The sequence below is a fragment of the Eschrichtius robustus genome, chromosome 3 (genome assembly GCF_028021215.1).
Source record: "Eschrichtius robustus isolate mEscRob2 chromosome 3, mEscRob2.pri, whole genome shotgun sequence".
In the NCBI taxonomy this organism is placed as follows: domain Eukaryota; kingdom Metazoa; phylum Chordata; class Mammalia; order Artiodactyla; family Eschrichtiidae; genus Eschrichtius; species Eschrichtius robustus.
In genome coordinates, this window is record NC_090826.1 from 118,290,946 (window position 1) to 118,306,188 (window position 15,243).

The 15,243-nt window shown below is 41.8% G+C and overlaps 1 protein-coding gene and 1 non-coding gene across 2 annotated transcripts; one reads left to right on the top strand and one right to left on the bottom strand.

Moving 5' to 3' along the window:
* Positions 1–5,214: 5,214 nt before the first annotated feature.
* TRNAN-GUU (transfer RNA asparagine (anticodon GUU)) lies at positions 5,215–5,288 on the top strand. The gene has a single exon. It is a non-coding gene; the product is annotated as a tRNA-Asn (tRNA).
* Positions 5,289–8,190: 2,902 nt separating this feature from the next.
* Positions 8,191–14,841, bottom strand: LOC137762783 (low affinity immunoglobulin gamma Fc region receptor III-A-like). Its single transcript, XM_068541148.1, has 5 exons — positions 14,718–14,841; positions 14,014–14,034; positions 13,405–13,659; positions 10,473–10,727; positions 8,191–8,761 (listed from the first exon to the last, which is right to left on the bottom strand). Exons 1-5 carry the CDS (start codon positions 14,755–14,757, stop codon positions 8,580–8,582), a joined length of 753 nt encoding a protein of 250 aa, XP_068397249.1. The 5' UTR covers positions 14,758–14,841; the 3' UTR covers positions 8,191–8,579.
* Between the last annotated feature and the right edge of the window lie 402 nt (positions 14,842–15,243).

Genomic DNA, 15,243 nt, shown 5'->3' on the forward strand with positions numbered 1-15,243 from the left:
TTCTCTTACATATTGAGGATGATTGGGATGGCTCAAACTTTGTTCTATTACACTGGTTGGATCTTTTCCACAGGAATTTGGGAGGAGGAGTCCAACACAAGGACTTGGAGCCCTTTCCCCACCCCCCACAGGTTGTCATTTATGAACAAAAACATGCACAGACCCTTGCCACAGCTTATCACACCATAACCACATCCGTAGCCCACTACTACCTAGTTCTTTAGAGCTTTCGATCCCCTCATACCCTAAAAGTCCCATACTGAGGGTGGAGATGGGAAGTTTGTTTGCTTTTATTTTAATTTGGCGTTGATTTTATTTTATTTTTGCTTTTCAGTTTACTCACTGCAATGGATATGTGGATTGGTTTGTTCAACACCTATTCCAATGGCATTCTGGCATTGTTGTAGTGGCCTGTGCTGTAGTGGCTGGAAAGCCGAACTATATTTTCTAGATTCCTCTGCAACTGGGGTTCCGGATATGATTTCCTTTCACCAACCAGATACACTTTAGTGAGATTTTGATTTGGAGCCGAGTTACATGGGAGAGAGGCAGGAATATAATTTTGCTGATATAAATAGTGGTTAATACAGCTTTGTTCTAGAACTAGAGATTGTGAAAGCTTTTAAATTTATTTTGCAGCAGTTTTTACTGTATAGTGTGGTAGTCCAATATACAGAGTAGTTTTGGGGGAGTTATTCCTGGAAGTGGGCCTGGAGTCTGTTTTTTCAGTTTTCCCAATACCTCATTAATTATCTGTACCCCTCAATAAATACTTCGTATTTAAACAAGCTAGAGTAGATTATCTTTTTTGCAGTTAAGAACTCTATGTGCTCATCTTTGAATGAGAAGTAATCTAAGTAATCTATCTAGATCTGGTGTTTGTCCATAAATATGGGGATAGAGTCTTTTTGCTTCTCCCTCATTGTCCACTTAAATGCTATTATTTTCCTCCCAGATCTTAAGCAGAAAGGCTAGTTTGCATTAACAAAGATTGAATTTTAACAAAACAATTCACACAAAACAGCACATTATAAATATAAAATGTAGAAAATAATAAAATGAGCATCCCTGTATTTCAACACCCTGCTCAAGAAAGAAACAGAACAGAAGAAGCCTTCTATGTTTCTCTCTTTGATGCATTTCTCTCCTTCCCAATAAGGAGTCTTATTTTGGATTTTATCTTTATTATTCCTTTGGCTTTTATAAAATTCACTACATGTGTATGTGTTATCAAATAATATTATTTGTATTTTCACACTTTTAAAGTTTATACAACTGGTATCAGGTGGTATGTATTCTTTTGCAACTAGCATTTTTTCCACTAAATATTATTTTTATGGAATTCATTTGTGTTGAAACACCGAGCTAAGAATGGTATTCTGAAGATTTAAAACAGTTACAAGAATATATGTTTCAAATATTCTCTATTATTCTTTAATTATATATATAGATAAGTGTGTTTATGTATCTTGTAAAACTGATTTCCGGGTAATGTAAGGGCAAATACTATGTCAAATCTTTCTACTCATCTCCAAATTAGCTGATTTTTAATAATTGTTGGTTTTGTTTTATACAGCTGTCACTAGCTAAATGATGCCGCTACCTGAACCCTGGTTTAACATAGGGGAAATCCATCAAATTCCTCCAATTCCTTTCCAATAAATTGATAGTCATTAGGTAACTTGTCTCAATAAGCAGAAAACTTTTTCCTAAAATTAGGAAAGGATGGGTGTTGATACTGAATCCCTTGTCATCTTCTGTGGAACTAACAGCAATTTTATTAACAGTTTTTTCTAGCCTTTAAAATATTGTCTAAGGTTTTATATATTATCTGTATTATACAAAAATCATATATTGGAATGACATGTATAATTAGGTTGACCTCAGCCATTCAGGCTGGATGAGGCAACATAATGTGGTGGTTAAACACAAGGGCTCTGTTGTACTTCCTGTGTTTGTTTGAATCTTGGCTCTCTGTCTCAGTTTCCTCATCTGTAAAAGGGGATAATGATGATAATTACAATTCCCAAATGAGTTAATAAATGTTTAGAATGGTGCCTGGCAATGCACAAGCATTAATTATTCATTTTATTACTAAAACAAATTTTAATGCCCATGGTGGGAGGATGTTTGGGATTAAAAAACAAAAACAAAACCTTGTCACAGGAAAGGAAGGTGAAATAAAACATGGATGGAAAAAGAGAACAACTGCACCTCAGTCATCCCTTAGCCCCCGATTTTTCTTATGCTCCAGTGCCAGAGTGCCAGCAGAGGCCACAACACCTGGCTGATGCCTTCATTGTGACCTATTACTTCCTGCCTGCTCTCTCTGTTATTCCCTGACTCTCTTGGTGCCAAGATTGCATGGAGGCTGCAGTTCCCACAAGTGGCCACAAACAAGGGTGACTACAGAGGTGTACTGAGTAGTGGTGGGTAGCCACTGTCTTGGGGGACCAAACACTGGGCACTTATTAACTGGACCATGGTTCAGGTAGCCCTGTCCTGGGAGACGTACAGGGACAGGGACCTATATCCAGGACCTGCAGTAGGCTGGCTTAAATTAGACCTGCAGGTTGGGAGGCATTGAGTGGCCTCCTTGGAAGTGACTGCCTACAGTTTCTTAGAGTTGGCCAGCAGTGGTATGGGGTGGGTTTCTAGGGTGTCTAGGGAGAGCCAAAGCAGAACCCAGAGGATGATTCTTTCTGAGGAGTTAATTGGTATGGCACTGACCACTCAGAATAGTTACTAGCTATATATTTCCCTCATTGTAACAGGATCAATTGCATTTCAGAAGTTTCCTGTTGTTTTTTCTCTAACAGATTTAACAGAAAATATTGTTTAACACATATGCTAAACATTGATGGTTAGTACAGTATTCCTTTTCCCAAGTGCACATGTAAAACCTTGAGCATTTGATAATTCTGGTATGTTATATTTTTATTACTACTAAGTATTTTTCAATTTTCATTCAATTTCTCTTTGATCCATGAGTTATTTAAAAACAGGTGTTTTTAAAATTTCCAAATACGTGAGGCTTTCAAAAGTTCTTTTTTGTACAGTAATTGCTTTCTGAGTTAAACTTCATTCTGTTCAAAGATACATATGTAGTAGTGCCAATTCCATGAGTACGTTAAGACTTGTTTTATGGACTCATACAAAGTCAATTTCCATAAATATTCCAGGTGCATTTGAGAAGAAAGTATAACCAATAATTATTGGTGGCAGAGTTCTCTCTCTCTATATATATCTATTAAATCAAGCTTGTTAAATGTGTTTATATGCTTTTTTTTCCTTCTGCTTGACCTATCAAATGCTGAGAGAAGTATGTTGAATTCTCCCACTGTGGTGATGGGTTTGTCAATTTTCCTCTTGGTATAATAATTCTTGCTTTTATATTTTAATGCTATTTTAATAGATACATATGTGTTTAGAATTATTATATGTTCATTGTGAGTTTAATCTTTTATTAGCATATGGTGACCATATTCATCCCTAGTGAGGCATTATTTCTTAAACTTTATTTTGTCTGATATTATTGATATATAGCTATATACCAACTACCAACTTTCTTTTCATTAGAATATTCCTGACATATCTTTAGCAATTCTTTTACATTCAGTCTTTCTGTTTATGTTTTAATGTCATTCTTCTAAACAAAATAAAATGTATTTTAAAAATCCACTTTTGTCTTTAACTGGCAAGTTTTCTCCAGTTATATTTATTGTGATTACTGATATATTTTGGATTTATTTACCACCCCATTTTGTACTTTCTTTTTGCCTCAGTTTTTCTTTGACTCTTTTTTCCCCCTTCTTTTGGATTGCTGTAATGTGTACGTGCAAAGTGAAGCATAGGAAATATATGTATATTTAGAATAAACTTGAAAGTTATTTTTAGTTTTTGCAGCCAATCCAATAAAGGAGATGAAGATGAGAGTAGTGAGTCCCAAACTTGGACTTCACAGAGGAGTAAAAATTTCCCCCAAATGCTGGTGACCAATATAGGGTTGCCAACTTTTTATTTTGCCAAGTTAGGAAATTGATAAAACAATCGCAGCCACATCAACTATCATCTATCCTCATCATCATTTTATAAAGGAAAGGACATTTAAAAACAAAAATTTAAAGTGTGAAAGAGCAATGCCAGCTTAGAGGTCATTTAGCAAACTTATCTGAGATACACACACATACATATATATAATTTATGCACATACATCTCTATATTTGTGTGTATTCTCATTTCACTGGAAATCATTGAAAACTTTGACCTGCACCGAAACTGGAACCCAATAATTAAGAGGATGGCGGTGCAGAAGGAAGAAGAAGGTTCTATGTGGAGGGTTCAGAGGCGCCCTGGGGCTTGGGCAACAGAGAAAATGGCTGCTTATGTGTGCTTGGGTGCGGCGAGGAACCGGTGTGGTAGCCGGGTTGGGTATGCCTGGGGTGTAGGTGATGTGATTCACGAAGCCCGTGGCTGTTAAATGGCCCAAGAACAAAGAGAGGAGCTTCTCTCTAAGCTGGAGAGAAGAGGAGCAACTTATTAGGCCCAGCACTGACCAGGATCCCTAGGTTGATTATGTTGGATAAAGGGCCTCGGGTAGTTGGATGTGGATTATGTCAGAGTGAAAGTCCTTAAATTACAGGCATTTATAAATCCTGTGTCCTGTCTGGGTGCCTAATATGCTAGTAGAAACCTTTCAAAACAGCTGGGGTTGAAGATTAATTTTGTTATGTTACGCTCCCTTACTTAGATATAACATTTTGCCGCACATGATTGGACATGTGACGCAGTATTTTAAAATTTCACGATAATAAGCTTATTATAAGTTAAGACTCGCGCACGTACACATGAATGCATAAATTGTCTAGATCAGCAAAAAAGTATATTGATATACTTCTCAGAGCAAAACCAAGTGAATTCGTGAACCCACAGAGAGCATTCATTTTGGGTTCCCCAAAGACCCTTCGTTCATTCGTTTTCTTAGCATCTTCCGGGTAGAAAGTGAGTTCTGTCCCAGATCTAAGCAGGTGCTAGCGTAGGTGCTAGGGAAAAAGACCTGCTTCTCTCGGGGCTACTAACTGTCCTGGTGCGCTGGAACGTGATGGCTCCACCGGTTCCTATGCCAGCCTCAACCAGAATTTTTTTGAAGACGCAGAGTACACTAAGGGGTTATTCGTCAGTGAACTGACTTGGTAATAAAAAGGCTTGCTGTCTGTCTCTGTGGCGCAATCGGTTAGCGCGTTCGGCTGTTAACTGAAAGGTTGGTGGTTCGAGCCCACCCGGAGACGGGATTTCCACCCTTTTGAACCCCGGGACGTATCACAGTGCCACTCCACTCGGGCTGCGTCCAGCCTACCACGTGCTTTGCTAGCAGTTTCGAGTCCACGTAATTAAGGTTGCAACTACTAATACAATTTTTACTTGCTCTAGTAAGGTTCTACTAAAATTGCATCACGAAACTAACGCTTTAAAAATACTTACCAGCCAGAGGAAGTGAGTATTCATAATCTCAAACTGAAATATTTTATCCAACCTCTGCCTGCGTTGCCTTTGTACTTGTATTTCCTAACTCGTGAAATGGGCGTTTCCAGACCCTGGGCCCTTAGTCATGCTACGTCCTGCTGGTTACCAATATTTGGAGAACCTACCTTCTAAATATTGGAATAACCATCTTCCTCTTCAGCCTGCTGACATTTACTTCCTCATTACTTATCCCTTCGGTTACTGAAATAACTACCTAGCTGCCTAGGCAGTTTCCTGTCTTCAGCTGTCCTCTCCTTTCCAGCCTCCAGGTAGCTGCCAGAGAAGCTTTCTTTAGAAAAGACCTGTTTAAAATCCCTCAATGGCCTGCAGGGTAGACTACAACCTTAGCTTGGAAGGCAGTGCCTTTCATAATCTGGCCCCTGAACCCTCTCCTCTGCTTCACTGACTCTTCAGAATTGAACAGAACCAAACTGCTTTCTTGACCGCCTTCTCTGGCTTTTGAATCTTTGCCCATGGGCCTTCAGCGTTTCTCCTTTTTGCCTGGCAAACTCCTAGTCATCCATCAACACAACACCAAAAATTAAGCCTCTTTTCTGCAGCCCTTTCTTCATTCTCTCTTTATTTACGTTTTGGTTTTTTTTTCTCACTAAGAATGAAAGTTCCTCCAGGGAATGACCCTGGGTCGTTCATCTTGGTATCTTCAGCACCTAAACTCAAGCTTGGCACATTGTAAATACTAAATAAATGTGAACTGAATGTTCAGCATTTCCAAATGCCCTTGTCTGATGTCTGAATCTCATCTAATATTCCTATACCAAGCTTGAATTGTCTTGGCATAAAGCTCATAACTGACACAATTAGGCTGGCCAGATACGTCTGCCCAGGCCCCACCTCCTTCCTAGCTCTTTCCTGCCCCATGCTCTAAAACTACCTCTAATTCTCATTCATCCTCCTATCCAATACCACCTATGAAATTTTCCCTTTGCCCCGTTGTCCCAACAAGATTTGGTGAATTAGCAAGCTGACTAATTCATATGAATTGTGGTGAGATGGTTGCTGAGACGAGAGGGGTTCCTCATCAACCCAAACTGATCCCTGTGTAACCGAAAGTGGGGTCGGGCTGCTCGCCACTCAAAAGCTAGTAAAGAGGCAAGGTTGGTGGAAAGGAAAGTTTGCTTTATTTTGGATGCCGGCAACCTGGGGGGAGGGGTGGACCCTGTCCATAGGCCGACTCCCCTCACTGACAATCAGTGGGCAAGAGATTTTATAGGCTGAGGGAGGGGGGCTACATGCAGAAACAGCACAGTCAGCTCTGACAGTCATCTTGAAATTGGTCATGGGTGGTCTAAGCAGCGTCATCTTGATTGTTTTAAGTACAGTTCGTCTTCAGTTTGAGGGTCGGTTTGTTCCCATTTCCTTGAGGCCAATTCTTGGAATTGTGGCAGCTTTTGTCATGGCTACAATCTGGACATCATGTAGTTAACTCTTTCCACCCGGTCGGGGTTTCAGTATCTATAAGACAGCTCACAGGAAATGGCTCAGAATATTATCTATAGCCTTTGAGAAAGAACTAAAGGTCCTTGACTATGCTTAATGACTAAACAATTATAATTTGGTCTCCTTTGACTGTTTTCCTTTGTTTCTGCATTTTCTCACTTCTCTGATTAAACTTAGTCTTTGGCTAAAGTTTTTCCACAGACAAAAGGCAGGCAGAGGACATGGGGGACAAGGACCATAGGGTCCTGCTTCATTTCACTGATAGAATTTTGGACAATGGGAGGAAAAAAGGATTTTTTCATTCTTGTTTTATTACCATGGTTTTTCCATCTTCTGTCTGACAGTAGAAGCAGGATCTTGTAAAATGCCTTGCTGAAATCAAGAAATGGTTCTATTTAAAACTTCTGAAACACAAAGAGAGATAGCTAAAGCTTTCTTCTATAAGCAGTGATTGCCTTCTCCACCTCTACTCCATTGTTACTGACATGCTGAGGGATTTCAAAGTTTCATAATTTAACTCAGTAGAGTTTAGTACATTTAATATTGGTTATCCAACATCTGTTTAAAGGATCATGTGATCAAAGCTATATGTGAATTTGATACTAAAACGGAAAAGCTGGTTTTATAGTCCCTGCCACTGCTCTCTAATTCTCACTATTGTGCCCAGTAAAAGCATTCTCACCTCCTACCCATTCCTTCCTGTGCAGTTGTGGTTGACTTCTTCTCATGCTTCCTCTGTTTGGATGCGGAGGTATCTCTGTTCACTGAGCTTAATCTGGGACAGCAATGTTGCTCTCCTTCCAATGGCTTTATTCTGTGCTTTCTTTTCTAAATCCTCCAACCCCTACACCCCTTCCTGGACCATTTCCTACTCATGACATTAAGAGGGTTGATCATCGTATACTTGCAGACCATCCCAATTCTGACATGGGCTCCCCTGAAAAACTCTATTCTGCATCACCTCTGTGATTTTCTTTTACCTCTACCATGGCTCATATTCTAGGAAGACAGCCCAGGTGGCGGTCTTCTCTGGTCTTTCCTGGACTACCCTGCTCTTTCTTAGCCACCCCCTTCATTGGTTCTGCTGTCTCCCCTAGACCCCCCAGACGTACCCGCAGTCTGTCTAGAAGGAGTTTTAGGGTGACTTGAAGGCAGCCAGCCCTGCAGCAACAGATGCAGACTACTATCCAGCTGGTTCTCAACCATGAATTCTCTTATTTACATATCCATTTATTTAAGGACAATATGCATACATCAAGGGTAATCATCAAGAGTCTGTATTGTTGCTTTGCTGGGACAGAATGGTTAGAATAGAGAAAGCATCCATCGTCGCTCTGAGACTTCTATTCCTGGTAATGCAGCTGCTTACTGGGGCTTCACTGTTGGCAACTGAAGACCACAGTCCCTTCCTTTCCGTAGGAGACCAAGAGAAAACAGAGTTGGGTGAAGGACCCTCAGCCTAGATAGAGTCTGAGGTGTAATTTTCCTGCTGCTCCCAGAGATGCCTGTTGGGCATGGTGGGGCTGTGAATTTAGAAAGAGGTTCAGAGATGCTTCTTTTATCACCCCCATGGGATGGGGATGCTGCTTTTATTACCCTCATTTGCCCTGAGTCCATGTGACTTTGCTATTCCTCCAGTCCTCCTTTGAGTTTCGAAGGTCTCTCTTCACAGAAAAATGCAGCCCCGTGTCCACTGCAAACAGGAGTCCCATCACCAGGAAGAAAGCGATTTGGTGCCAAGGTGGAAAGAATGACGAGCTGGATGGTGGACTTTCTTGACCTAATAGGAGAAGCAGAGGGATGAGAAGAAAATGACATTTGTTAAGGCAGAAATTTGGAATAAACAGTGAGGTCATCGGTGGAAAGTCTTTCTGACACCTGCTAAGAGGCAGATTCTAAGGAATATGGGGGAGTCTGGCGGAAAACCATAGCTTCCTCCCACTGAGTCTGGGTCTTAATGCTACCTGAGCAAAAGTGTTTTCATGTTTGTTGGAGGTATGTGACATAGTGTTGAGCAAGGTAGGTTGTAGCTGGGTTTTGTGTGAAATTATGAAAGAAGTCAAAGTTGAAGTTGGTGTGAGAACACTATTTCTTAATTCAGTAACTTTCTCTTGTGTCTCAAAATAGTACTCATTGTTTTTACCCCACTAAAGGAAATCTAAAAAAAAAAAAAAAAAGTGAACCATTGAAATCTGCTACTTACCGTCAGAAAATCGATAATATTTCTTTATCACGGCTCAGTAACTAATAACCCAAAATGGAAAGAGGTAGAATTTGCTTGTTCTCAACCTCTTAGCCCTTAATATTGTTATTTGAAAGTCATTCCTCACTGTAGCCTACAAACTGGTAACATTAGAGTGGATTTTTAGTCTCAATTTTTTTAACTCTTAATTTTGATTTAATTTCAAACTTAAAAAAAGGTTACCAGTAAAGTATAAATAACTCTCATATATTCTTTGCCTAGATTTACTAATTGTTTGCATTTTGCCCCCATTTTCTTTATTATTTGCTTTCTCATTCTCTATTTGAGAGTATTTATTTTCAATTTAAATTGTGATGAAGTTATTTTTTATACAAATTATGGCACTGTTTTGTTAAAATCTCAGACGATGTGTGGCTATCTTGCTGTCTTACTACATGTAAATTGCTTACAACAAACTTCTTAGTCTGATTACAGGTGGAAGTTTTGTGAAATTAGGAAGTCCAGGAGCACCGTGGCAGGGGATCTCTGACCCTGGAGGATGGTACTACAGAAACTGGAGATGTTTTCTAAGTGACTTAGTGGAATTCAAAATTCTGTCATAGGACATTGGCGCCTGTCCAATCCTTTCATTTTATCTAGTGGTTCAGTATACCGGCTTTGAATCTTTGGTGTGCCCTTGGAGACACATTAATTACCCCCCTCCCTTTTTTCCACCTCAGTTACTTCATCTGTAGAGTCAATATTACCGATCTCTTAATGTTGCTGTGAGGGGTTACTATGATCATCAGACTAGTTGCATGTAAAGAAGCACTCAGCACAGTGTCCAGCACGTTGAAAGATGCCCAATAAATGTCAGCATGTCTTTGTTACAGAAGTGGAAACTGACGTTCAGAGAGTTTAACTGGCCACAGTTACATGGTTAATTAGCAGCAGAGCCAGAACACAGGTTATGGGTCTTTCTGTGAGAAAGTGAGGCACTACTGCCAGCTTCGCTTTTGGCTATGACTTGAGGCTTGGAGGGGAAAGGAGAACAGGTAAAGATGGGCCAGCATGATAGAGACAGAAAACATTATGGATATAGTTTGAAAGAGGTAAGTAAGGACAGGCATATTTATGGGGGAGGAAATGTGACTTCTGCACCTGCTGTCACATTGCAGAGTGAATGATCCTTGTAAAGAAGTCTGTGGAATGGTCAGCAATCTCCTCCCAACTCATCTTCCCAGTGTGAATGCAGAGTCCCCACACATGGTGCTCTGGGCCCTTTAGATGTGCTCTGCACATCTCTTACCTTGAACAGTGATGTTCATAGCCTCTGAAGACTCGTTTTTCCTCCCGATAATCCCCCTGCAGAAGTAGGAGCCACTGTGTTCAAGTTTTGCTTCTGGAATGTAGAAGTCAGAATTCTGATAAGAAAACTTCTTGCCTTTGCCATTCTGGAAAAATTGAACCTTTTCTACAGTAGTATTCTTCCAACTGTGACACTTCAGCTGAATGGGCTCTCCCTCCTGGACCACCCACCGAGGGGCCTGGACCAACAGCCAGCCTGAAAGACACAAAGAGAACACAGGCCCAGGAGGCCTCAGCATTCAGTGCAAAGCTCTTGTGAAGGGGATGCTCACCACCCAGATCCTGGGGGATGATTGAAAGCCAGACTGGGAGCCATCCTTACGTAGCTTTCTTTGGGAAAAAGCCAACTGGGCCCTGCAAGAGAACACAAGTCACACCAAGAACTTTTGTCTAATGGTGGAGAGGGAGAGACACACACATGGTCAAAACATAAGGTTAGAGCATAGGGTCTCAGTGATGAGGCAGGTGAGAAGCAATTTGCAGTATCCTTAATGGCTACACTTGGATTTGCTATGGCAGGTAATAAGGAGCCATTGTAAGTTCTAGATCAAAGAGTAAAAATTGTATTAGAAAATGATGATTTGCCCAATTAAAGGAAAGGTAGACTTCAGAAGGAATGGACAGTTGTAGGAATATTGGAAGACTGTTGCAGCCAGTCAGGAAGAAGGTTACTGAGTGGCCACAGGAGTGGCTGCAGAAATCATGAAGGAGAACTCAATATAAAAGTCAGGGAGGGGGGGACTTCCTGGGTGGCGCAGTGGGTAAGAATCTGCCTGCCAATGCAGGGGACATGGGTTTGATCCCTGGTCCAGAAAGACCCCACATGCCGCGGAGCAACTAACCCCGTGCGCCACAACTACTGAGCCTGCGCTCTAGAGCCCGCAAGCCACAACTACTGAAACCCGGGTGCCACAACTACTGAAGCCCGCGTGCCTAGAGTCCGTGCTCCGCAACAAGAGAAGCCACTGCAATGAGAAGTCCGTGCACTGCAACAAAGAGTAGCCTCCGCTTGCCACAACTAGAGAAAGCCTGCGTGCAGCCAAAAAAGAAAAAAATTAAATTAAATCTTAAAAAAAAAAAAAAAAAGTCACGGAGGGGAAAAAAAAGCATGCGTGGTAGTGCTGATGGTAATTGGTGGTTTCTGAAGGGCCACAGCCTCTCAGCAAGGCCATCTTCATTACTGAGCACAGCCTCTGAGAGAGAGAAGGTTATGTCACCAAGACACTTTTTTCACAACTGCCTTGCCAAGTAACCAGGCTCAACACACACACAGAGAACTTGAAATTGTGGTCAGGAAGTTGGCCTGAATAATTAAAAATGATACTGCAGAGAAATTTTAAAATGACATGAGAAAACATTCATCAGACAATGTTAAGTTAAAAAGACAGAATACAAAAAGTAGGTATGCTCAGAAAAAAAGAAAAAACTTGGACTTAAATATTAACAGGGGTTACCTATGTAATCATATATGTGTATATATGGTCTGGTTTCTTTGGGGGGAACATTCTTGTTCCATTCTGGCTGTCATGGACTCAGTGAATGTCCATATGTACATTCGTTAAACTAATATTTTATTGAGCACTTACTATGTTGTGCAGACTGGGGATACCCAGATGACTAAGACACATCAAAGAATCTGTGATCTAGACATAGAAATAATTACAATACAGTGTGATAAGTGCTACAACAGGCTACGAACAAAGGACTGAAGGACCAAAGAGAATGGAGCAAAGAAATTCTGCCCAAAGAAAGTAAGGAAAGCTTCTCAGAGAAGGAGATAAGTGAAATGGGTCCTAAAGCATGATCAGGAGTTTGCCTGGTGAAGTTAATGCTCTTGGTCACAGTTTAAAACAGTTCTCACTGATTAGACTTCTAAAGTCAGTTTCTAGAGCCAAGTTTAAGACAAACTAATAACTCCCAGATATGATTTGTCTATTGCTTCCTGTTGGTAATTCCCCATTTTATTTGGTCATAGGTGGCCATCTATCTCTCACCTAGCTAGATGATAGACATTCCTCTCTGTAGCTCTGTAGACTGAGAACCATGTCAGCTAAGTGACACAGTCAGGCAAAGAAGCCAAGAAAATCAGCTTCAGATTCCATGGAATTCTGTTGCAGGTCCACCTTCATTAGGCCCTCCTTCCCCTCCAGACTTGTTCCACTCACATACATTATACAGATGGGGCAGCCATGAAAATAGAGTCAGGCTTACAAGGTGACGCTGCAGGTACCGGGCTATGTGGTGTGATTTCAGGGACACCAGGAGAGATCTCTGCCTCCAAAATACTTCTTCTACTTGCATTAATGACTGGATTCTGTTAATACACAAAGACTTTGATTCCATGATGAATATGCAGGCTGAATGTGTATATATATCCCTATTAGGAGAGATATCACATGGCCAAATTTATGCTGAAGTGTATATTTTGAGTGTGGCATTGATGGGAAGAGAGAGATAGATATTATGGTAAATTAGGGATGGCTTGCGGGGTAGCTTAGGGCATTGTGTGTCTGAGAGTGAGGAGATTGAGGTCCTAAAATGGATTCATTAATTTATTCAATAACTATTATTGAGCATCAGTGTCACGCCCTGACCTTCAGATGACACCATTCATGCTGTATGTATTCTATGTGAATGTTGATTCCTGGAATTGTGCAGTGCAGCAGCCCTGTAGTATATGCCAGGCTCTGACTTTTTACCTAAGGCCTACTTATAGCTAGGACTACAATTCTGATATAATTCAGTAGGACTACAGATCATCTCATCTTAGTTTTAAGCCCCAGGAACATCATCTTCTGGTGCTTCCCAAGTCTTTCAGGGCCTCTTGTTTTACCATTTATTGGTGATTTCCCTTTTCCCCTTCACCTACTCACCGATGTAGACTTTTAGCTTCACCGGGTCGCTGAGTGTGGAGAGGCCTGTCTGACACTTGTAGTCTCCACTATCCTCAACTTTGGCACGTGTGATGAAGTAGCTGGGGGCCTGGTTTGAGATGAGTGTCCCATTGTGCCACCACTGTGTGGAATTGTCTCCAAGAGGGTAGTCCCCCTGGCACTTTAGAGTCACATGGTCATCCTTGAGCACCCGGTCCCATTGAGGGTCTAGGAGCACCACAGCCTTTGGGAGATCTGCCGAGGAGTCAAGAGAATGTAGATAAGGGCAGGGGAATGAGCCAGCCCTACACTGGCATTCCCAGGGAGGCTCAAAACCCATTGCAAACCGAGAGTTGGCAACTCAGCCTTAGCATAGCACTCAGTCTGAGCATATTGGCTTGGAGAGGCTTGGCCTCCTTCTTGGTCTCCCTTTATCTTGAGCAAAATTGGCCAGAGAAGCATAGGGCCAAGCCCTACTGTGTTGGGGGAATTACCCCTGCCAACCCCACATCAGCAATTTCCTATGCAAAGAACATTTCCTAATACCCTGTGGCTATTGCACATTTACATTCCTCACTTGACCCATCCAAGACCACGAAGCAAACTCACCAGTCTGCGTGCCAGCTGAAACTGTAAGAAAAAAGAGTGAAAGGAATATTGAGTAGCAGCAGAGATCAGGGTGACTGGAGTGTGGAGTGAGTTTAAACTCCCCTGCCCACCTCTGCTCTGGGAGGCCTGTGTCCCCAAGAATCAAGGTAAATATAGTGGATAGCTCTCCCATTGCCTGTCCTCTGGTCTCCAACGTCTGTGCCTCCTACTCCCTTGTCCACCCAAACCCCTGTTTTCAACACCATTCCCTTACTCTGTGGTCCCCGTTCGAACTCCCAGATTAAGGGTACAGATCGAATGTCCCTGAATCAAGCCATAAAAACAAGCTCACCCCAAGTCCCCTGGAAAGGGAGGAAATTAAAAGACTTAGAGAGGAACACTGGAATGTGAGAATGGAAGAGACAGACCTTCAGGACCATCTCGTCCATACTCTTCAGTTTATAGGTAGACAAACTGAGACCCAGAGGGGTGAAGTAACGGAGACCTCACGTCCCCCTTCATCTCCTAATTATGCACAAATCAGGGCCAGCAATTCTCCACATCTCTAACGCTTGAAGCTTTGTCCTAGAAGCTAAATCTACATCCATAGACATGGTAAGGGGTCCTATCCCTTGGTAGGGGTCTCATCCCTTGCCTGAAAAGGGATGTCTGCTGAACCCAGGGCATCTTGAGCTCAACTCCCAGGCAGGGTGATTCTGACTTACCTAGAAGCAGCAGAGCCGTTGGTGGTAGCAGCTGCCACATGCTGTGCGTTAGAGTAGACAAGTCACCACAGATATCAGAGCCCTAAGGGGACCTGGTTGACTTGAAGAGAGGAAGTAAACAGCCTTTCTCCCCACCCCTCAAGCCTATTACTCATCAGTTTCCTTTTTTGGAAACGTCATTTGATTCCTGAATTTGAACTCTGACTAATGAAACCCCACTTCTCTGGTTTGGATCCACCCCCTGACACGAACAGGACAACAGGACCCTGGGAATGAGACTCAATAAGGAGGACATTCCCTGAGGGGGTCTCTTGTTCTACCTCAAAACTTCTCACTCTCCTGCTTGGCCCAGACCCATCTCCACCCAGCCAGGGCCTGCCTACAGAAAGTAGTCATTTAAATCATCAGATCATTAGAAGTGTCCCTCACCCCACTATTATCTCCACCAACATTTTCTTTCAAAATTGGAAATGCATATGCCTCTGGGATCTCTTACTAACTCCTTAGTGTGAATTCCATCATGAGA

What these genes read in the sequence shown, in the direction of transcription:
- LOC137762783 (XM_068541148.1), bottom strand. Translation starts at nt 14,757, where the DNA reads ATGTGGCAGCTGCTACCACCAACGGCTCTGCTGCTTCTAG. An exon ending in GAAGCTAAAAGTCTACATCG is followed by an intron (nt 10,728 to 13,404) that starts GTGAGTAGGTGA and finishes TGTGTCTTTCAG; the next exon opens with GCTGGCTGTTGGTCCAGGCC. An exon ending in TATGAACATCACTGTTCAAG is followed by an intron (nt 8,762 to 10,472) that starts GTAAGAGATGTG and finishes TTCTCCTATTAG; the next exon opens with GTCAAGAAAGTCCACCATCC.